The 23,253-nt window shown below is 41.9% G+C and overlaps 1 protein-coding gene across 3 annotated transcripts in view; it reads right to left on the reverse strand.

Annotated features, from left to right (window-relative positions):
- Positions 1–909: 909 nt before the first annotated feature.
- The window catches only part of MYLK2 (myosin light chain kinase 2), a 28,327-nt gene continuing 5,983 nt past the window's right edge, over positions 910–23,253 (reverse strand). For 2 of the 3 annotated variants that reach the window (XM_044299250.1, XM_044299251.1), the window contains exons 3-12: positions 18,238–18,482; positions 17,396–17,501; positions 16,631–16,724; positions 15,064–15,173; positions 13,826–13,967; positions 11,501–11,571; positions 11,258–11,386; positions 10,390–10,542; positions 5,067–5,199; positions 910–1,742 (exon numbers count right to left, since the gene is read on the reverse strand). In XM_044299250.1, coding sequence (XP_044155185.1) covers positions 1,662–1,742; positions 5,067–5,199; positions 10,390–10,542; positions 11,258–11,386; positions 11,501–11,571; positions 13,826–13,967; positions 15,064–15,173; positions 16,631–16,724; positions 17,396–17,501; positions 18,238–18,482 — 1,264 coding nt within the window. In that variant the 3' untranslated portion in view covers positions 910–1,661. The remainder of the gene's footprint in view (positions 1,743–5,066; positions 5,200–10,389; positions 10,543–11,257; positions 11,387–11,500; positions 11,572–13,825; positions 13,968–15,063; positions 15,174–16,630; positions 16,725–17,395; positions 17,502–18,237; positions 18,483–23,253) is intronic. The other variant, XR_006390526.1, reaches the window with a different exon arrangement.

Here is a 23,253-nt window from a genome sequence, read left to right on the forward strand (position 1 = left end):
AGTGACAGCTTTATGTCAGAGTGCTTCTGTAGGAGTAAGGTCATGCAGAGACGGCTCTAAGGGAGGGCTCTTGTCACATAGATTTAGGGGTCCTATATGCCAAAGAGACCTGTACAGAGGTGGGGCCCAGCTTAGGCTGCCCTTATTCTCTTTCCTCATTGGAATAGCCCTCCCCGTCGATATGTATGTCTGCATTGACATTTAGGGTACATGCACACGTTCAGGATTCATGTGCGGAGAATCCGCACTGAAATCCGCAGGTGTTCACAGGCAAATCCGTGCGGTCAATCCGCATTAATTGGTGCGGATTTGCATGCAGATTTTTTCAACATCTCTCTAGAACAAAAATACACCCTTTTTTAACATCATTTCCTGTGACATCATTTGAGAATCGGATTTGAGAATTACTGTACGTTGAAATCGTGATGCGATTAATTTAATAATCGCATGGCGATTTCAACTTAAGCACTGTTATGTTCCATATTCGTTAATTCTAGCCTACTATGGAATATAGCAGTGCTAAGTAGAAATCGCCATGCGATTATTTCGTGTTATATTAATCGCATCGCGATTTCAACGTTTCAAATCCGACAGTACATTCTAGTATATGGAGACGTATATTGCGTCTCCATATACTATATGTAGTATATTGCTTCCTTCTCTTGCTGCAATGAACAGACACAAAATGGTGGCTGATTCTCCTCCCTTTATTACATACATGCGGATTTTGATGCGGATCCGCATCAAAATCCGCACTGTGTGCGTGTACCATCCGGATTTTAGCCTCTCCATTGAAGTGAATGGAGAAAATCCGCAAGATATCCGGACAGGAAAAAAAAAAATTAATTGACATGTCGCGGATTTTAAAATCCGCACCGCAGGTCAAAATCCGTGCGCGAAAAATCTGCATCGTGTGCATTGAGAATTTCAAATTCTCATAGAATACAATGGACATGACCTACGGTGCGGATTTACCGCACGCAAATCCGCGCGGAAAATCCGCACGCAATCCTGATCGTGTGCAGGGGGCCTTAGGGAGGAGAGAACTGTCTCAAGGATCATGCTGTCCTCCTACAGGGCTTTTCACGGTGTGTGAGATGCACAGGTGTTGGGGAATATAGGTGATGCAATAATAGTGGTGTAGTGGCTGCAATCACACTTTGTGGGTCCACAGGCCAGAAGAAACATGAGCAAGCAGCAGCTCTATCAGTGGACAGGGCAGAACCTCTGAGACTCACCATTCTAAATGTACAACACTAGAAGGATCTACAGATGTAGCAGGGATGAGTATGTCATTTCATTCATTCATAGTGGTGACAAGTTCGGTCCTGCTACATCTGAAACTCCCAATACAAATTAATGCTTTACATGTATAATGCATAGATCAAGCTTCTATACTACATGATGTAGCAGCATATGGCAGTGTATGATTTAACTGGTGGATAGGTAGTGTGGGTTTTGCACCAAGGCCAAGGAGCTACAGTACAAGCAAAACCTTAATTGTGACCCAGGGGCTATAGACCATCTATCCTCCCCGTCCATGCGGTCACCTAAAATATTCATTAAAGCAAGTCCATATGCTGGAAATTCGAAGAGGCATGTAGTTAGTCATTATGGCTATAGAAGTATGGCTTGGCTTCCTTGTGTTCTCCATCGCGCCCTCATTCGACCAAAGAGGTCAGACATGCTGAGCTTCCAGACTTCAGGAATCTGTTTGCTGCCGCCACGGCAAACATATTCTTCTATTGAGATTAAAAAAAAAAAAGGAAGCTGTAAATCAATCTGTCGGGTAAATCCTATGCCCCTGAATGGATTCTGGAAATAGCAAATGTGCTCAGTTATGTATTACTTCATAACCACTGAAATAGCAAATTACCCCTTAAAATTGTATTCGTTAAAATCCCACATAAAATAAACAAACAATGAATCCAGACACTATATGGAGACTTAGGACTAATCCAAGAAAAGTAGGTATTAATACTTTTACCACATTAGTGGTTACTCACGATACTGCTGACCTCCATGAGTAGGGCCTAAACGATCTTTTATTCTCTCCTGATGGTAAACAGATGTAGATGCAGCTGTGCTTTGTGCTTTTAGGCAGTAGGGGAGCTGTCCCTAATGATCTACGCTTTCCCTGCCTAAAAGCAGAGTAATCGCTTGGAAAGGGGCGGCCCTACTTATTGGTGGCGGTACAATGTTATATTGGTCCCTTCCTGATGTTACCCCAAATACGAGAACACTGCCTCAATGCAAAGGTGTTGCGTTTCGATGCCAGACAGTCCTGTGTATGGAATCCAGATCCAAGTCACAGCGGAGGTAGATGTTGCAAAAAATGATAGTCATGATTGCTGGCAGTCAAAACGTGGGTCTAAAAAATCCTGTAATTCAGGTGTTATTGTAATCTGACCAATCATTGGTCAATATACAGCCAGGTCCATAAATATTGGGACATCGACACAATTCTAACATTTTTGGCTCTATACACGACCACAAAGGATTTGAAATGAAACAAACAAGATGTGCTTTAACTGCAGACTGTCAGCTTCAATTTGAGGGTCTTTACATCCAAATCAGATAAACGGTGTAGAAATTACAGCAGTTTGCATATGTGCCTCCCACTTGTTAAGGGACCAAAAGTAATGGGACAATTGGCTTCTCAGCTGTTCCATGGCCAGGTGTGTGTTATTCCCTCATTATCCTAATTACAATGAGCAGATCAAAGGTCCAGAGTTCATTTCAAGTGTGCTATTTGCATTTGGAATCTGTTGCGGTCAACTCTCAAGATGAGATCCAAAGAGCTATCACTATCAGTGAAGCAAGCCATCATTAGGCTGAAAACCAAAACAAACCCATCAGAGAGATAGCAAAAACATTAGACGTGGCCAAAACAACTGTTTGGAACATTCTTAAAAAGAAGGAACGCACCGGTGAGCTCAGCAACACCGGAAGACCACAGAAAACAACTGTGGTGGATGACCGAATAATTCTTTCCCTGGTGAAGAAAACACCCTTCACAACAGTTGGCCAGATCAAGAACACTCTCCAGGAGGTAGGTGTATGTGTGTCCAAGTCAACAATCAAGAGAAGACTTCACCAGAGTGAATATAGAGGGTTCACCACAAGATGTAAACCATTGGTGAGCCTCAAAAACATGAAGGCCAGATTAGAGTTTGCCAAACGACATCTAAAAAAGCCTTCACAGTTCTGGAACAACATCCTATGGACAGATGAGACCAAGATCAACTTGTACCAGGGTGATGGGAAGAGAAGAGTATGGAGAAGGAAAGGAACTGCTCATGATCCTAAGCATACCACCTCATCAGTGAAGCGTGGTGGTAGTGTCATGGCGTGGGCATGTATGGCTGCCAATGGAACTGGTTTTCTTGTATTTATTCATGATGTGACTGCTGACAAAAGCAGCAGGATGAATTCTGAAGTGTTTCGGGCAATACTATCTCATTGGGCAACGCTTCACAGTGCAGATGGACAATGACCCAAAGCATACTGCAAAAGCAACCAAAGAGTTTTTTAAGGGAAAGAAGTGGAATGTTATGCAATGGCCAAGTCAATCACCTCACCTGAATCCGATTGAGCATGCATTTCACTTGCTGAAGCTAAAACTAAAGGGAAAATGCCCCAAGAACAAGCAGGAACTGAAGACAGTTGCAGTAGAGGCCTGGCAGAGCATCACCAGGGATGAAACCCAGCGTCTGATGATGTCTATGCGTTCCAGACTTTAATTGACTGCAAAGGATTTGCAACCAAGTATTAAAAAGTTAAAGTTTGATTTATGATTATTATTCTGTCCCATTACTTTTGGTCTCTTAACAAGTAGGAGGCACATATGCAAACTGTTGTAATTCCTACACCGTTCACCTGATTTGGATGTAAATACCCTCAAATTAATGCTGACAGTCTGCAGATAAAGCAAATCTTGGGGTAGCGACATCCTGGTCGGTCCACTCCTGGTCTGTTTCAGGTGAGGTCTTGCTTCATTGTTTACCCCGGCCTTTACTCATGTACTCATTCATCTTCATGTTTGATTTTTGTATGGCTGGGTGCCAATATCCAGCCTGGTTTTGGGCCCTGTCATTCTTTTTGACCCACCTGTTTATTATACAATCAGAATTGTCTGCGGGTAGGTTATTTATTTACTATATACTTTCATCCCGCTGACCTCTTATATATTTTACTATCCAGACCGGAGTGGTCCTCCCAGGGTGACGCTCTTTTTCTCCTCCCTGCTTCCCTCTCTTCTTGTTCCCCCGCATTTTAATATGTATTTTATATTTGTCTCATTCCAATAAAGGATTTATTATATTCATTATCTGGCGCTTTGGCTCCTTTCTCTTGTTTTTTCTGTATGGTAAGTAACCCCTAATGTGGTAAAAGTATTAATACCTACTTTTGTTGGATTAGTCCTAAGTCTCTGTATAGTATCTGGATTTATTGTTTGTTTATTTCATGTGGGATTTTAAAGAATACAATTAAAGGTTATTTTTTAAGGGGTAATTTGCTACTTCAGTGACATACATGAAAAGCTGTAATAGCCGGCATATACATTATCTCCAAGCTTTCCAAGAACCGTTAATGGATCCTTCAAATGGCACATCTGCTTAATTGGTGAGTGATAATTGATTTGGGACATATTACTCCATAACCTGGCAGATTTACCTATGCAGTCTGGGAACTCTTGGTAAAAAGGCTTGTGGCGGTTGTAATGGCAGACATATACATTACTACCTAGCTTTCCCAGCTTTTGCCTACTGCCTTGACATAGAAAAAAAAAATTTGGGTAACTGTGGATTATGCTGTTTATAGACTATTGCCGAGAGCCAGTTCGCTGATGACTGATCTTGACTGCAAATTGTGAATCAGAGAATGACTTGTCCCATTGAAAGCTGAGTAATATAATATTCATTGATACAATTATAAAGATAGAAGTCATTGAAACTCAACCCAAGATTCTGGTGACTCTCAGGATTTGTGCCAAGAAAATGTCTCCATTGACTTGACAAGCACAAAATGCTAACTACAGGATTAAGACGGCTGTAAACACAAACCTTCCAGCGTCTCCTCATCATATATTTCCTAAGCTCCATCTGAGACTTCAGGAGACGGTTGCAGAGTTTCGCCTTCCTGGCAAGGTCATTCAGCCACGGGTGCTTGAGACACTGACCTGCACTCATACGCCCACTGAGAAGAAAATACAGATTACCCAAAGTTAATTAATAAAAACAAAAGATGAATACTGTCACCTGTTGTAAAGAATAAAACCACTATAAAGACAATAGCTACTGTAATACTGACCCCTGTAGACAAGCACGTAACTTGTAACCTATGCAAGCATACAACTACTGCCCCCCTATGTACAAGAATATAACTACTATAATACTGCCCCCTATGTACAAGAATATAACGACTGTAATACTGCCTTCATATAAACGAGAATATTACTGCTATAATACTGTATCCTATGTACAAGAATATAACTACTAATATTCTTCCCCTACGTACAATAACTACTGTAATGCTGCCCCTATGTACAAGAATATAATTAGTATAATACAAAGATTCTACAGGTGTGTCAATGCCCGGGGGGGGGAGGGGGGGGGGGGGTGCCTGAGCCCTCCTCATGGCCACTAGATAAGTAAGCAATAATCTGTCACTCCCAGAGTTAACTAACACTGGGGGCGTCAAGTAGTTGTGTACCTAGCCGGCAACCACAGGAGCCCCACTGATTCCTGAATTCAACTGTATTGCCCTCCTGAGGCAATTGGAGGAGGACAGCACATGGTGGACAGCTTCTGAGGAGGTATTTTGTGCTGCTGGGACATTATTTTGTGCTGCACTATGTTTTTTTATGCTGCTGGGGAAGTTTATTGTGCTGCACTGAAATATCTGGTTCTGCTGGGGCTGTATTTTGTACTAAAATATGGTATTGCTGGCCATGCCTACTTGTGCTGGCCACGCCTACTTGTGCTGGCCCTGCCTTCTGTAAATTTGGACCATCTACAACATGGGGCCAATTTTAGTTTTTTTTTTTTTCCAGGGCCACTCTAAGTTCCCACTCTGTCCCTGATACTGACCCCTACGTACAAATATATAACTCTACATGCAAGAACAACTAATTCATCACTGCCCCATGTAAAAAAAAATGATGACAATAAAACTGTCCCTATTTACAAGAATATAACTAATATAATACTGCCTCTTATGTTCAACAATACGTGTTCAGATATGTTGCGGCCTTGTGCTAAAATAAAAATAAAAAACTCACTTTTCCCCATTATTTTGCACTCGATTTTGTTTTACATTTTAGAAATATTCACAAATGTATTAATAAGGAAAACACAAAAATAGCAAAGGGTCTGAATACTTATATCCATGTGAAATGTCACTTGAAATTAAGCTCTGGAGGCCTCCCATTTTCTTGATCATCTTTGAGATGATTATACACCTTGATTAGAGTCACCTGTGGTAAATTTAGTTGATTGAACATGATTTGGAAAGACACAGCCCTGTCTTTACAAGTTAAGTGCATTTCAGCGCAAAAAACAAGCCATGAGGAGGAATGAACTGTCTGTAGAGCTCAGAGTCAGGATTGTGTTGAGGCACAGATTTGGAGAAGGGTACAAAAGATTTCTGCTGCACTGAAAATTCCCAAGAGCATAATGTCCTCCATAATTCTTAAATTGAATACATTTGGAAAATCTGGACTCTTCCTAGAGCTGGCTGTCCCACCAAACTAAGTAATCAGGGGAGAAGGGCCTTGGTACGAGAGGTGTGCAGATGGGAGAAACTTCCAGAAGGTGAACTATTACTGCAGCATTCCACCAATCTGGGCTTTATGGTACAGTGGTCAGAAGAAAGCCTTTCCTCAGTAAAAGACACATTAAAGCCCACCTGGAGTTTGCAAAAGGGCAGCCAAAGGACTCCCAGACTGTGAGAAACAAGATTCTCTGGTCTGATGAAACTAAGATTGATTTTTTTTTTTTTTGCCTCAATTCTAAGCATCTTGTTTGGAGGAAACTAGGCACTGCTTATCCTCTGCCAAATACCATCGCTATAGTAAGGCATGGTGATGGCAGCATGATGTTGTGGAGGTGGTTTTCAGCCAAGACAACACTGGAGTGACTTAGGAACAACTCTGTGAATGCCCTTAAGTGGCCCAGCCAGAGCCCTGACTTGAACCCAAATAAACATCTCCAGAGAGACCTAAAAATGAATGTCCACCGAAGGTCCCCATCCAACGTAACAGAGCTGGAGAGAATCTGCAGAGAAGAATGGCAGAAAGTTCCCAAACCCAGGTGTGCAAACCTTGTGAAATCATACTATATTTTCTCCGGCCAAAAAACGTTCCAGTCCTGAACTGAAGACATCCTGATGCATCCTGAACGGATTTCTCTCTATTCAGAATGCATGGGGATAATCCTGATCAGGATTCTTCCGGCATAGAGCCCCGACGACGGAACTCTATGCCGGAACAGAACAACGCAAGTGTGAAAGAGCCCTAAGTAAGGAGTCTGAATACTTATGTCAATGTTTGTTTTTTTCCAATAAATTAGAAAAGATTTCCAACATTCTGTTTTTGCTTTGTCATTGTGGGGTATTATGAACAGAATAATAGGGAAAACTAGATATTTTTTTTTTAGCACAAGGCCAAACAATAAACATGTGAAAAAAGTGAAAGGGTCTGAAGACTTAACGAATACACTGTATAACTACTACAATACTGCTCCCTAGGTACAAGAATATCACTACTATAGCTATATAAGTACAAGAATATAACTAATATAATACTGCCCCCTATGTGCAAGAATATAACTACTAGAATATTGCTTCTATGTGCAAGAATATAACTACCATAATACTGCACCCTATGTACAAGTATATAACTACTATAATACTGCCCTCCTATGTACATGACTATAACAACTATAATACTGCTTCCTACATACAAGAATATAGCTACTATAATAATACTCTCTATGTACAAGACTATAACTACTATAATACTGCCCCCTATGTACAAGACTATAACTACTATAATACTGCTTCCTACGTACAAGAATATAACTACTATAATACTGCCCCCAATGTACAAGAATATAACTACTATAATACTGCCTCCTATGTACAGTCATGTGAAAAAATTAGGACACCCTTTGAAAGCATGTGGTTTTTTGTAACATTTTTAATAAAAGGTTATTTCATCTCCGTTTCAACAATACAGAGAGATTAAAGTAATCCGACTAAACAAAGAAAACTGAAGAAAAGTCTTTTCAAGATCTTCTGTAAATGTCATTCTACAAAAATGCCTATTCTAACTGAGGAAAAAGATAGGACACCCTTGCCCCTAATAGCGAGTGTTACCTCCTTTGGCTGAAATAACTGCAGTGAGACGGTTCTTGTAGCCATCTACCAGTCTTCGACATCGGTCTGAGGAAATTTTACCCCACTCCTCAATGCAGAACTTTTTCAGCTGTGAGATGTTTGAGGGGTTTCTTGCACGTACAGCCCTTTTCAAGTCACCCCACAGCATCTCAATGGGATTCAAATCTGGACTTTGACTTGGCCATTCCAGGACTCTCCATTTCTTCTTTTTCAGCCAATCTTTGGTTGATTTACTAGTATGTTTTGGGTCATTGTCATGTTGCATGGTCCAGTTCCGCTTCAGCTTTAATTTTCTAACTGATGGTCTCACATGTTCTTCAAGCACCTTCTGATACACAGTAGAATTCATCGTGGATTCTATGATGGTGAGCTGACCAGGTCCTGCTGCAGCAAAGCAGCCCCAAACCATGACACTTCCACCTCCATGCTTCACAGTTGGTATGAGGTTCTTTTCTTGGAATGCTGTGTTTGGTTTACGCCAAACATGTCCTCTGCTGTTGTGTCCAAATAATTCAATTTTGGACTCATCTGTCCAAAGAACATTATTCCAGAAGTCCTGGTCTTTGTCAACTTTATATCTGGCAAATGTCAGTCTGGCCTCGATGTTTCTCTTGGAAAGCAAAGGTTTCCTCCTTGCACACCTCCCATGCAAGTTAAACTTGTACAGTCTCTTTCTGATTGTAGAGGCATGTACTTCTACATCAACAGTAGCCAGAGCCTGCTGTAGTTCTCGAGATGACACTTTAGGGTTTTTGGAGACCTCTTTTAGCATCTTGCGGTCTGCTCTTGGGGTGAACTTGCTGGGGCGACCAGTCCTGGGCATGTTGGCAGTTGTTTTGAAAGCCCTCCACTTGTAGACTATCTTCCGGACAGTGGAATGGCTGATTTCAAAATCTTTTGAGATCTTTTTAAATCCCTTCCCAGACTCATAGGCTGCTACAATCTTTTTTCTGAAGTCCTCTGACAGCTCTTTTGCTCTCACCATGGTGCTCACTCTCACTTCAACAGTCAGGAGCACACCAAACTAAATGTCTGAGGTTTAAATAGGGCAAGCCTCATTCAACATGCAGAGTAACGATCTACTAATTATGTGCACCTGGTGTGATATACCTGTGTGAGATCTGAGCCAATTTAAGAGGGAATACATGTGAGGGTGTCCTATCTTTTTCCTCAGTTAGAATAGGCATTTTTGTAGAATGACATTTACAGAAGATCTTGAAAAGACTTTTCTTCAGTTTTCTTTGTTTAGTTGGATTACTTTAATCTCTCTGTATTGTTGAAACGGAGATGAAATAACCTTTTATTAAAAATGTTACAAAAAACCACATGCTTTCAAAGGGTGTCCTAATTTTTTCACATGACTGTACATGACTATAACAACTATAATACTGCTTCCTACGTACAAGAATATAACCACTACAATACTACCCCCTATGTACAAAAATGTAGCTGCTAGAACACTGCTGTCTATGATAATTCCATTCTTCATCTTGTAGATCCTGTATTATGTCCAACTCTGTTTGTACATGAGACATTTTGACTTCCATTGCAGTCACATAGTGAGAGTTGTCTGAATAATGTAGCTGTCAGCACTCATCAGAGATGGCAGTGGAATTTAAGAGACTGAATGCCCAGACATTGCTGGATTACATATTAGGAGGTCCAAACTCTATTGTTATATAAAACTATATTTTGGGAACCTTTTTATTTGAGCTGTGACCAATATTGTCATCCAAACTGTATCTATAGCATTACTATGTGTGCAGGGCAATACATGATCATTCCCACTTACTAAATGAAAGCATTATTATTAACACACATACACTTCCTATATAGCATGTGATAAATCACAGCAATGGCAACCTCATGAGTGAAGTTGTGTAACCAGGTATTGCACCCATTTTCTGAAGTCTCAGCCTATAGTCCACCTCAGTCATCCTAAGACAAAAGACCTTTAGTAGAGTAACCATCTGAAAATCAGGGTCTGACCTCTTTTCTCTCACCAGTAGATTGGATATAAAGTCTTTGGCTTCTTCTGATACGAACTCAAAAGGTTCTTCGTCAAAGCCTGCTTCTCCCGTCAGCACACTATTCATTGTCTCTGCGTCATTAGCACCCAGAAATGGGGACAATCCACTTACCCTGTGTTAGTACAAATATATTAATGACAAAGAAGTATACATTAGACCAAATACCATATAAATACATTATTACTGCCTCCAGTGTACAGTACAGTGGATATAACAACTATAAGACTGCCTCAAGGATGTAACTATAGTATTTTAATATTGTCCCTACATACAAAAATTTAACTATAATAATGCCTTTTTGTGCAAGAATGTAACTACTATATATAATTCTATAATACTGCCCCCTAACTACTATATATAATACTATAATACTGCCCCTATGTACAAGATTGTAACTACTAGAATATTGCTTCTATGTACAAGAATATAACTACCATAATACTGCTCCCTATGTACAAGAATATAACTACTATATTACTGCCCTAAATACAAGACTATTACAACTATAATAGTGCCATATATACAAGAATATATCTACTATAACTCTGCCTCCTATATACAAGAATATAACTACTATAATACTGCCCCCTATGTACAAGAATATCACTGCTATAATACTGCCTCCTATGTACAAAAATATAACTACCATCATACTGCTCCCTATTTGCAAGACTATAACTACTATAATACTGCACCCGATGTACAAGAATATAACTAATATAATACTGCCATCAGAAGTACAAGAAGATAACTACTTCATAACTGCCCCCTATAAACAACGACCACAGTTTTTCCCATACACATACAGTAGACTAGTAGACTATTACATCATGTATGTAATGACACCAACACTCCACATGTCGGTCTTGAAAGAGACGTTATCAAAGTTGATGACTTCTGGTGACAGAAATTCAGCGGTCCCAAAAGAAACCTTTAGCTTGTTTTGTGGCTTATACCTTTGGGAAAAAGTGAGGGTGGGTTTACACAGAGAGATGGCATTTATTACACAGAACACGGTATATACAGTGTGAAGATATACTATAGAGAGCTGCCAGGTGTATAGAACTTACCTCCGGGCAAGGCCAAAGTCTATGATTTTCACCTTGTGACTGATGGGAGACACACATACTATGTTTTCTGGCTGTAAATGATAAGAATAAGATTAATATAGACCTAGAATGGCACAGAAATCTATCTTTCCTCTTCGTCCTCTGGCGGTACATGCATACATTGAGGTGCCTTTGAACTCTAGGAAAGCAAAATTACAGTTAAAGGGGTTGCCCTACGAAAAATATTCTACCGTTTTCCAGCCCCTTGATCTGAATACGTTTACAATTGCATGTAATTAAACATTTTGCATAGCCACTGAGTTATTCAATAAAATGTATCTGTATAGCGCCACCTGCTGTTTGTTAATTTTCTTATTTCTTTGACCTGCTCACTGAGATGGCCGCACATGCTCAGTTTCATCCTTCAACAACCTCCTGAGCTGTGATAGGTAGAGCATGGACACGCCCCCTGAGCTGCAGCATAAAAGACACTCCCCTTGAACTGCCAGCCTGATATAAATCTAGCAGGGCAATGAATGGGGAGATCTCTGGATCCATGTGAGGTACAGGGCTGGTTCTAGCTTTGTTAGAAAGAGACAGTCATGTACTATATGATGTCTGGTTTTCATTTTTTACATTAATCATGAGAGAACCCCTTTAAGACAAGCTTCAGCTTTCCTCTTCGTTCTCAGGCAGAGCAGAGGGGTCTGATGTGTGTATGTGCTGCCTTAGGGCTTGAGGAAAGCAGAATAACAGGTAAGACAAATTTCCGCTTTTTTGCAGTATTACACGCCCCTACCCCCCCAACCCATTACTTTAACCAAGTGTCAGTCTTTACTGCATGTCTGCAATTATATTTATGGGAGAAGGACGTGAAGAAATACTTCCTTCTCCCATTTTATTTATGTCCATAAACAGGACAGCCAGGGTTGGACTGGCCCACCAGAGGATCCTACAGAGGGCTCAAACCCTGACAATAATGGCCACCTAATAAAACAGGGCCCTTAAGGTTAGGCCCTCAGAATCATTTCCTCTGGTGGGCTCCGACGCTGAGGACAGCAATGGCTGAGCCGATAGCAGCAATGAATGTGGGAGGGATCAGTCACTGCCGAGCTCCAGTTTGACCATCCTTCAGTCCTACCCTCTGTAGATATCTGTAATTCATGGCAGCTAGGCCCATTCTCTGAGCCTGAGCCAGGACATGGGAAAATGTTAGCAAGACTCATGGACAGGTGAACAGTTGTGGTGTTAGATGTCACACGATACATGGAGCTACTGTGTGTAGACGTAGGGGGGACGTCGATAACAAGAGCTATCCAAGGACTGCATGTGCAATAAACATCTCCCAAAAGCAAATCTCCCCCTGGTCCTTGGTTACAGGGAAAGAACTTACTGTGAGTTTCTCGTAAAGGTCACAGGTCATATCTGCTGTAAGCAAACTGATGGATCGCTCCAACTAATCCCCCAGGCTTTGGATCCTAGGCATCTCATAGGTTCCTATTAATATGCCCAGACTCCTTCACCCTCAGTCAAGCTTCACAAACAGGCCTGCGACAATATATCACTAAGAACCTGACAGGGACGGCAATCTGAGCTGCCGGGTTATTAGAGACTCCGATCCTAAAAGTTATTTCAAAATTGCAAAATTCTGCACAAAGTGCATGAGTCATCAGGGGTACAGAAAGATGGGGAAGGGGGGGTTATTCGTATTGAATAAAATATTTAGTAAGTGCAGGTCAGATAGCTAAGGGGTACAGCTTTGCATTGCAGAAGCTAAATGTATAATACTCCAATTCCATTCAAAGCTGCATCCGGGATCCTGTTGGTTTCCTGTTACAGTATGACGTGCCTAATATTACATCGCTACCCGCTGCTGGTGGTGCATTGTGAGAGATGTAGTATACAAAAAAACTGGACTTTTACTGCCTTTCCAGCATGACAAACCTGGACCAAACGGTACCAGCAGGGGATAGGTGGAGGTGAATAATGATTCTTTTGTATTTTTAACCTTTTCTCCATTTCTAACCCATTTTCTTTAAAAAAAAAATATATATTAAATTCTCCCTTAAAAATCCTTTTAAGCTGTTAGGAATGTTTAGGGATCCAGAGGTTTTCGTCGCCTCCAAGCTCTGGACCCAAAGATCGTCCCTTTACCCTAAAAAAGGCAGGGAGTACTATAAAAAACGTGTCTTTTTACCGATTTTTAGCATTGGAGCCTAAGAGCTGTATGCCAAACCACTGGGAGTGCATCGGTCACTGATGGATTCCAGGTAGCACCCCGTAGAATTCTGAATGCAGCTTTGGATGTGACTGGAGTGTGGCATCATATAAGTGACCATGACATACCTTTAGATCCAGGTGAAGCACATACATCTGGTGCATATAGAAGATTCCCTCACAAATTTGTCGCACAAACACCATGGCGTCCACCTCCATCAGCTGGTAGCTGTCGTCAATAATCCTTTCAAACAGCTCCCCTCCCGCCACACTGCACAACATGAGCGTAGTATTGAGTGGTGCCAGAGAGAAGTAGAATGAATAAAGAAAACAGAAATTATGTGTAAGATGTGGAGAACTGCTTTATATGTAATCTGCACTGGTAGAAGTGATTCATTATCACTGGCTGCGCGGTTCCACCCCTGGCAGAAATAAATGCTTGTCTCCCTTCCCTAGCCCGAAATTGTGCCTAAGTTTCCCTCATAAAATTTTTGGGAAACCCCTGCAACAGCCCTCATCGGTAGACCACCAAGGACAGTGATTGGCTGTAGCAGTCACAAGCCGTATATTGGCACCACCCCACTGCAGTTTGTAAACAGGCAGCAGCAGGAGGACCAGACGAGCTCCACAGAGAGCGGCGCTGGAGAATATGATTGTTTTCATTTCATTTTAGGTTATTGCAGGGCTTGTCCAAGATTTTTATTATCTCAAACAACCCGTTTAACACATTTCAGGCCTGCGATGCCCATTCCTTGTACAGCATCACAGTAACTATTGCGCATGCGCCGGCTAACAACGCAAAAACACAACAAAGGAGGCGGTCCATCGGCGCATGTGCATTAATTACTGTGATGCCGTACAAGGAATGGGCATCGCAGGCCTGAAATGTGTTAAACGGGTTGTTTGAGCGCCGGCCAAAGGAATGAGTGCACAGGATGTCTGCAGAATAACAAGTTAGTAGAAAGGTGGTCAGAGGGAAAGGATGGGCGGGCGGAGGGTAGGAAGGGGCGGGGGGACGCAATGAAAAGGCTGAGCAAGCAGGGCACCTAAGAGAGTAACGCCGCCCCTGGGCACTTGCGAGCCCTCATTTGCATATCTTATAAAGATCGTTTTTGATGGTTCTATAAGTCCAGGATTGATGCCAGAGGTAACGTTTTTATTAACTGTAAGCATGCTAGGGAGCTGTGGGAAGGGTTAAAAAAGTGAAATGCTGGTGACAGACTCCCTTTAAGGTACAGTAGGAGAATTCTCAGGTCTAAATAGCTGCAGATAAATGGGCAGGAGCACACTCAGTTTTAATTTTTGGCTGGAATTGCCCTTTCAAAACATTTTATCAGCAGATTGCATTATATTGTCTAATAACTTACTATTCTAAGAACAGGAACATTCCGGTTGGAGTTTCCATAGCATCAAACATCTGAATGATGTTGGGGTGGTCCAACTGGTTCATTACATTGACCTCATTCAGTGCCATTTCCTACAAGATAAAAAGACAACTCCCAATGTACAGATAGAAAAAGAAGAAGCATAGCAGCCTATAGAAATCAATGAGACATAGGTTATACATGAGACATGGAGATGGCCTGAACTACTTGTATGTATCGTATGATGGCTCCTTCTCACTGTGGCCATGATGCTGGACATTGGGCAAAATGTATGATTTTTCATGCTGAACAATGATTGATTTCAGTGCAGAATACGTGCCAAAATCCACGTTGAAAATCAGCTGTCTCGACACACTTTAAGGCCTCTTTGACATGTCTGTGATGACATCTGTGACAATCAGTGGTTCATCTGTGAAGATGTCCATTAAGGATCTTTTTTGATCTCCACGGGTAATTAGTATTCCATGGACACTGTTAGGCTGAAAATTGATTACCAGAGCATTTCCTACCAATGACCTACCACAGATGGCATCCATGTTCTGTCCATGGTTTTGACAGACCCATAGACTATAATGTGCGTAAGGGATCTGTAATCATAGACAAAAATAGGACATGTTTCCGTGGTGTCACCTTGGACGCACATCAAGTGGAAAACCAATGAAGTGTGAATACAAATATTAGAGCCAATGGGTATGTGAAAACCACGTACAGCAAACATCCATGATTCACTGACATATGAAAAAGGCCTAAGATTTTCTCTGCACATCTCACCCCTTAAATGTGGATTTTGCTGCCGAATTGCTGCAGACTTTCATCAAGGTCTGCAGACATAAATTCTGCCATGTATGGACCAGGCCTAAAGCTGGAGTGTGGACAGGTGTGGTACCATATTTTTCTAATCCTGAACACTCCGTTATTGAAGTTACTTAAGATACCACTAAGGGTACGACCACACGGCAAGGTCATATTGTGGTTGCAACATAGTCATGGTGTGGTCAAGTTTTGTGGGGCCATATTAACCACAGCAGGCTCTAATTAAACTAATAAGGACTACACTGTTTAGTCCAGGAATGGCCAACCTGCGGCTCTCCAGCTGTTGCAAAACTACAACTTCCAGCGTGCCAAGACTGTCTACAAATATCAGCCTACAGCAGGGCATGGTGGGAATTGTAGTTTCACAACAGCTGGAGAGCGGCAGGTTGGCCACCCCTGGTTTAGTCAATCTATATTGTCAATGGCCCCATGGGTGCCACATGGTCATTAACACTGCAGACCGACTAAACACTCTGGTCCTAATTGGTGTGATTAGAGCCCACTGCGACTTTTACAGCCACAGCTTACTTGACAATACGATTGCGACGTGTGATCATACCCGTAATCTATGACCACAGCTTATAAAACTGCAGGAACATTATAAGAAGGTGTAAAGATTTCTCTGCATTGGAGATATGTCACATAAAATAGTGAAGTACATTACTGTCAATGGATAGCATCACAAATGAAGAAAAGATAGGCTGCAGGTTTAGTGAAGACTGAAGCCTCTTATTACCCGATCTCGCTCACTCTGAACTTTCATGACTTTGGCCACCAGTTGAAGGCTGCTGGACTTCTCTTTACATAAGTGGACTTCTCCAAATCGACCCCTGCTCAAAAATGTAGGACAGTTCAGATATTATTAGCATGACGTAAGTGACCATGACGTATCAGAAATGCACCCCGTAACTGATCCAAATATATTGCATCTCTATGGATAAGTACCACGTGACGTTGGTATTTTCCCCTTCTTCCATGCCAGAGGGCAGCCAAGTCAGAAGTCGTGGACTTATACAATATGGCTGCAGCAAGTGGAAATCCCAAGACTGACTTACCAAATAAAACTGAAAATAATGCGGTTTTTAGCAGTGCCCTTTGGTAGCACCATATTGAACCATCTAGCCAAAGCATGCAGAGCATTGCATTATGGGAAACACCAGAAAGCAACATTGCAGCCTCTTTTACTAAATGTTGTGAGCCCCACAGGGGACAGGGACCTATGTAGGTGATGTCAATCTCTGTATAGTGCTGAGGAAAATGCTGGTGCTATATATCCTAAATGAGATAAATAAATGCCATAAAACAAATAAAAGTTGTCTATTTTTAAGTGTTTTTACACCCTCAGACAACTTTAACATGCTGATTTGGACAAGTGACTCTGCAGTTCTTGTTGGATAACATTTAGGTGTAACTTTCTTTAATCTTCTTAAACTGCCTCCTAATTTCAGTAGAGTTTGGCTTTAGTTTTCCCCGTGTTGTATACCTGCGTAAACTATCTCACCCTCCAAGAATCTCATCCATGTTCAGGTCATACAGGTCAGTAATATTTCCAGTTCGCAGAGTTACCATGCGGTGGGGGAAGGGAGCTGGAGGTGGAGGGCAGTCATCTGTCAAAAAAAAAAGAGAAAATTAAAATTGACTGTGCAGTAAAATTTCTTGAATTCTGACATTGGATGGTGTGGCTTTCCCAATAGATTCAGCATTGTCAGGTGACAGTCCGGTGCTGGATGAAAACCAATATGGCCGCCATTTCATTCTTGTACCACAGCACTTGATTTGGTGGGATTCCAGGGAAACTCTAGATGGTGGCTACATGGGTCCAATGTAATGAAAAAAGATCTGAATGGCACATTTATCGATGTAAATGTTTAAAAGGGACTGGTTGTCCACTTTTGGGCAATCCCTTTTTTAAAAGGGTCTTCTGACCACATGGTGTCCTGGCGCTGGGACCCCCATTGATCAGCTATAATCTGTGTTGAAACCTGCAAGGAAAATGAAATATTTCACAGTCCTCACTGAAATCAATCAGTTGCCTATGTAATGGATAGATATGCAGAGTAGAGATGTCCTGAACTATTCGCCGGCGAATATCGCATGTTCGCGTTCGCCGCGGCGGGCCCACGGGTCATAAAATTGCAAAGCCACATGACAATACAGCATATGATGAAGTAATTACTAAAGCAGACAGGTATCGATCTGGGCAGATTTTCCGAATATAAGTGAGAGTGCAGGAAGCATAGGCATGGGCGGGAGTTTGAAGAAGCGCCAATGGGCGGGGGTTTGAAGGAGCGCCAAAGAGAGCCCTAACTCTTTAAAGTACTGACTTTAAGTTCCCATCCTCACCTATTATTTTGAAGACGTCTTGTCCGATAATGACCACTGGGCTCTGCAGGTCTCTCTCCAGTACCGAAGGACTTAGCGGAACACCAAACTTAATCCCAGGGCTCAGTATTGATAGGTCAACATCCCCCAGTACCAGAGGGACCCTGCTGGATTCTGCATTGTTCGCTGTTACCAGTTTTAGATGAGGTTTCGGTCCCTGGACATCTGCTGGTTTCTCTGCTTCTTTTGCAGGAGATCCTTCATTTCTGCTTGTTTTGAAGGAATATGTCGTTAGAAAATGATGCATTGTTTAAATTAACTTTTTATGTTAAAGGGGTTGTCCAAGTTATTTTTATTGATGATCTATCCTCAGGATAGGTCATAAATATCAGATCGGTGGGGGTCCAGCATCCGGCACCCCTGCTGATCAGCTGTTTGAAGAGAAGGCATGCTCCGTGCCAGCGCTGCCTCCTCTTAACTTGTATAGGAGCGATCCGTCCGATTGAAATTAATGGGACGGCTTTTGTGTAATTACACCTGCTCACCTTTGCAGTTGCGACGGCGAGCAGGTAAACAATGAAGAGGAGGCAGCACTGGCACAGCGCATGCCAAAAGGTGATATCATGGCTCATCTACTCCCTCCTGACCTCTGCACAGGTCGCACAGCATGCCATAGAAGTCAATGGGGTGAACTTCTGTTTATTTTGCCTATGGCCCATACGGCTGCTGTAAAGCATATCTCTAAATGCCGTTAAAGTGTAACTGTCATGTTTTCATAAAAAAATCTATTCTGACATATGTTATTCCTGCAGCAGTATTATGCATAAAGCAATCGTTAGTTTCTTCACACACACACTTTTTTTTAACCCCTCCAGCACTATTATACTATGCATTCTGTATTCAGAATGCTATTATTTTCCCTTATAACCATGTTATAAGGGAAAATAATACAATCTTCAGAACATCAATCCCAAGCCCGAACTTCTGTGAAGAAGTTTGGGTCTGGGTACCAAACATGCGCGATTTTTCTCACGCGAGTGCAAAAGGCATTACAATGTTTTGCACTTGCGCAGAAAAATTGCGCATTTTCCCGCAACGCACCCGCCTCTTATCCGGGCAAAAAAACTGACGCCCGTGTGAAAGAGGCCTAATAGTGACCTCCACATTGCCTGTCCCTTTAATAGTGCCCACCCCAGTGCAACAAGCTCTCTTCCCCCCTTCCTCTGTCCTGACTGCTGCACATGGATTACATAACAGCAGAGGAGAACTCTGGGACAGGGAAGAGGAGCAGAGTGGGGGAGGGGGGCACTGGGGAGGCTTCTGATAGCAGCAGCACATCCTGCTGTAGCTTCTGAAAAACGCACCCTTCCTCAGCAGTGCAGCCCCTGAGGACATGTGCAGGCTGCTGCTAGAGGCATATCCTCATCGTACAATTGGGGGGGGGGGAGGGGGGAAGCCAGAGCACAGCCTGCTGAGGAGTGCTGGAAGGCAGAGCCAGAGGACCTGGCAAGTACTCTAGACCAGAGCTGTTGTACTAATGGTAATAAGGGGACGGGGCATTTCCTCAACAGCTGGGCCCCCTTCCCTTACGGGCCCCACAGCAACTGCGTGGTCTGCTTCCATTAGAGGTATGCCACTGGACACAAGGAAAGCACTGTTCTATTAGGGGACAGCCTTTCTGTTCCGCATAATGTGGAATGCACACACCCGGTATGCATGTTTTGCGGATCCGCAATTAGCTGACTAGAAAACATCCAACAGTCGTATTTATGAGCCCTTAGGTCTCATGCACACGGCCGCTGTTTTGGTCCGCATCCAAGCTGCAGTTTTGGCGGCTCAGATGCGGACCCATTCACTTCAATAGGCAGTTATATTAAAGGCTGTCCGTGCCGTTCTGCAAATTGCAGAACGTGCATGGACGGCATCCGTGTTTTGTGGATCCGCGATTTGCGGACCGCAAAACACACCACCGTCGTGTGCATACATTCCACATGTGTTAATTCATAGTTTTGATGCCTTCGTGTGCATACATACTGTAACATACAGTACAGACCAAAAGTTTGGACACACCTTCTCATTCAAAGAGTTTTCTTTATTTTCATGACTATGAAAATTGTAGATTCACACTGAAGGCATCAAAACTATGAATTAACACATGTGGAATTATATACATAACAAAAAAGTGTGAAACAACTGAAAATATGTCATATTCTAGGTTCTTCAAAGTAGCCACCTTTTGCTTTGATTACTGCTTTGCACACTCTTGGCATTCTCTTGATTTAGGCTAATTTCACACTTTCAGTTAAAGGGTCCGACAGGTTGCTGGATCCGTGCTAACGCTAGCCCACTGTGCCGCCGGAAGTCCACTGTAGTTTTTGTCTGGGCGCCTTTCGGCATGTTTGCTGTGCTGCGGCCGGACCTCCGGCCTGCCGCAATAGTGAATGCGACTGGAGCGAACTTCCAGCGGCAAAGTGGGCTAGCGTAAGCACAGATCCGGCAGGCTGTTCCCCCACCGAAACAGCCCGTTGGACCCTGCTAGCGCACGTGTGAAAGTAACCTTACACATATATGGATATCCTACTCTTAAGTCAGTCAGAAACAAGACACATGCAGCACACACCAATCACTCATTGGACAGATGTGGCACAAAAGACACTTATACATGGCTCACATGCCACTGATGCATATGTCACATGCTGCACATACACCACTGATACATAGATCATATATGGCACACACCAATCACACATAGGAAACAAGAAATGCACACACTATTAAGTGTAGCACACGTAAAGGGTTTAAAGGGGTTGTCTCACTTCAACAAATGGCATTTATTATGTAGAGAAAGTTAATACAAGGCACTTACTAATGTATTTTGATTGTCCATATTGACTCTTTTCCATCACATTATACACTTCTTGTATTCATGGTTTTGACCACGCTGCGATCCAGCAGTAGTGGCCGTGCTTGCACACTATAGGTAAAGGTGTTGGACCTATGTGCACTTCCAGCCTTTCCCTATAGTAAGCACGGCCACCGCTGCTGGATTACACGGTGGTCGTAACGGATACGTGCTGTGTATAATGTGATGGAGAGGAGGCAATATGGAGAATCACAATACATTAGTAAGTGCCTTGTATTAACTGCATGATAAATGCCATTTACTTGTGAGAAAACCCCTTTAACACCTTTATGCATAAATGTCTGGCATTAAATTTATCAAATTTTAACCTCCTCAGATTGTATATAATCTATAGTATATTTAAAAGGATTGTCCTACCATAATGACATATCGCCTATCTACAGGATAGGTGATAAATATCAGATTGCTGTGGGTCTAACTACTGGAACACCCACTGATCATGAAAAAAGGGGTCCTAAGACATTCAATTACATTACCGCCAATCTATGACCTTTTCACATTCCCTATCGTTAACCCCTTCTTGACACATGACGTACTATTACGTCATGAAAGCCACTGCATTCCCGCAATTTTACGTAATAGTACATCATGGTGATCGTATCCGCTGTAAAAGCCGATGCTGGCAGCATTGATGTGTCAGAAGGCAGCCCGATGCCGTGCAGAGGCTGCCCAATGCCTTGCACGGCATTGGGACCTGCCTTCTACGGGTGCCCAGGAGATCCAGCCTCAGGATGGGTCTCCTAGGCAACCTGTTCGTGTACTACTTACTGTAGTAAACGAACAGGCAATGCATTACAATACAGATGTATTGTAATACATTGCAGAGGGGATCAGACCCCCAAAAGTGAACATCAGAAATAAAGTTAAAAAAGTGTTTTTAATAAAATTTATAAAGTAATAAAATTAATAAAGTAAAAAAACGCCCCTTTCCCCTTATTTTATAATAAATAAATAAAATTACACTCATATTAGGTATCGCTGCATCCGTAATGACCAGCTCTATAAATATATCACATGATACACCCTGTCCGATAAACACCATAAACTTTTTTTTTTAAATGATGTAAAAAAAAAGCCATTTTTATCACCTTACATCACAAAAAGTATAACACCAAGCGATCAAAAAGGCGTATGTCCCACAAAGCAGTATTAATAAAACCGTCACCTCATCCTTCAAAAAATTAGCCCCTACCTAAGACAATCGCCAAAAAATAAAAATATATAGCTCTCAGAACATGGAGACACTAAAAAATCTATTTTTTGTTTCAAAACTGTAATTATTGTGCTAAAGTGAAATAGATAAAAAAAAGCATATTAGGTACGTCACGTCCGTAACAACCAGCTCTATAAAAAATATCACATGACCTAACCCCTCAGGGTAACACTGTAAAAAAAAAAAAAATGTGTAAAAAAAAAAAGCTATTTTTGTCACCTTACATCACTAAAATTGCAATAGCAAGCGATCAAAAAGGTGTATGCCACCCAAAATAGTACCAATCAAACCGTCACCTCATCCCGCAAAAAATGATATCCTACCTAAGACAATCGGTCAAAAAAGCTATCACTCTCAGACAATGGAGACACTAAAATATGATTTTTTTGGGGCTTCAAAACTGCTATTATTGTGTTAAAGTGAAATAAATAAAGAGAAGTAGACATATTAGGTATCGTCACATCCGTAGCAACCTCCTCTATAAAAATATCACATATCCTAACCCCTCAGGTGAACACCGTAAAAAAATAAAAATTAAAACTGTGTAAAAAAAAAAGCCTTACATCACAAAAATTGCAACACCAAGCGATCAAAAATGGCATATACCCCCCAAAATAGATCTTACCTAAGGTAAAAAAAAAAAAAAACTATGGCTCTCAGACTATGCATACACTAAAACATTCCTACACAGCCCTGGATATTGTAGGCTTAAGTAAGTCCAAAGTGAGGCAGTATCTTTAGTGATAGGGACCCATCTGCGGAAGCCACCTTGACGCTTGGTAGGTGGGCCCGACACGTATGTGCGCTAAGAGCTTCCATTACTCATTTATAGTCGGTATTGTACCACTTTTATCTAGAATGACCCCTGTTTCTTAGCTCTATTGTTTGCATATATAATGGT

Source organism: Bufo gargarizans, chromosome 6, assembly GCF_014858855.1.
Source record: "Bufo gargarizans isolate SCDJY-AF-19 chromosome 6, ASM1485885v1, whole genome shotgun sequence".
NCBI classification, from domain to species: Eukaryota; Metazoa; Chordata; class Amphibia; order Anura; family Bufonidae; genus Bufo; species Bufo gargarizans.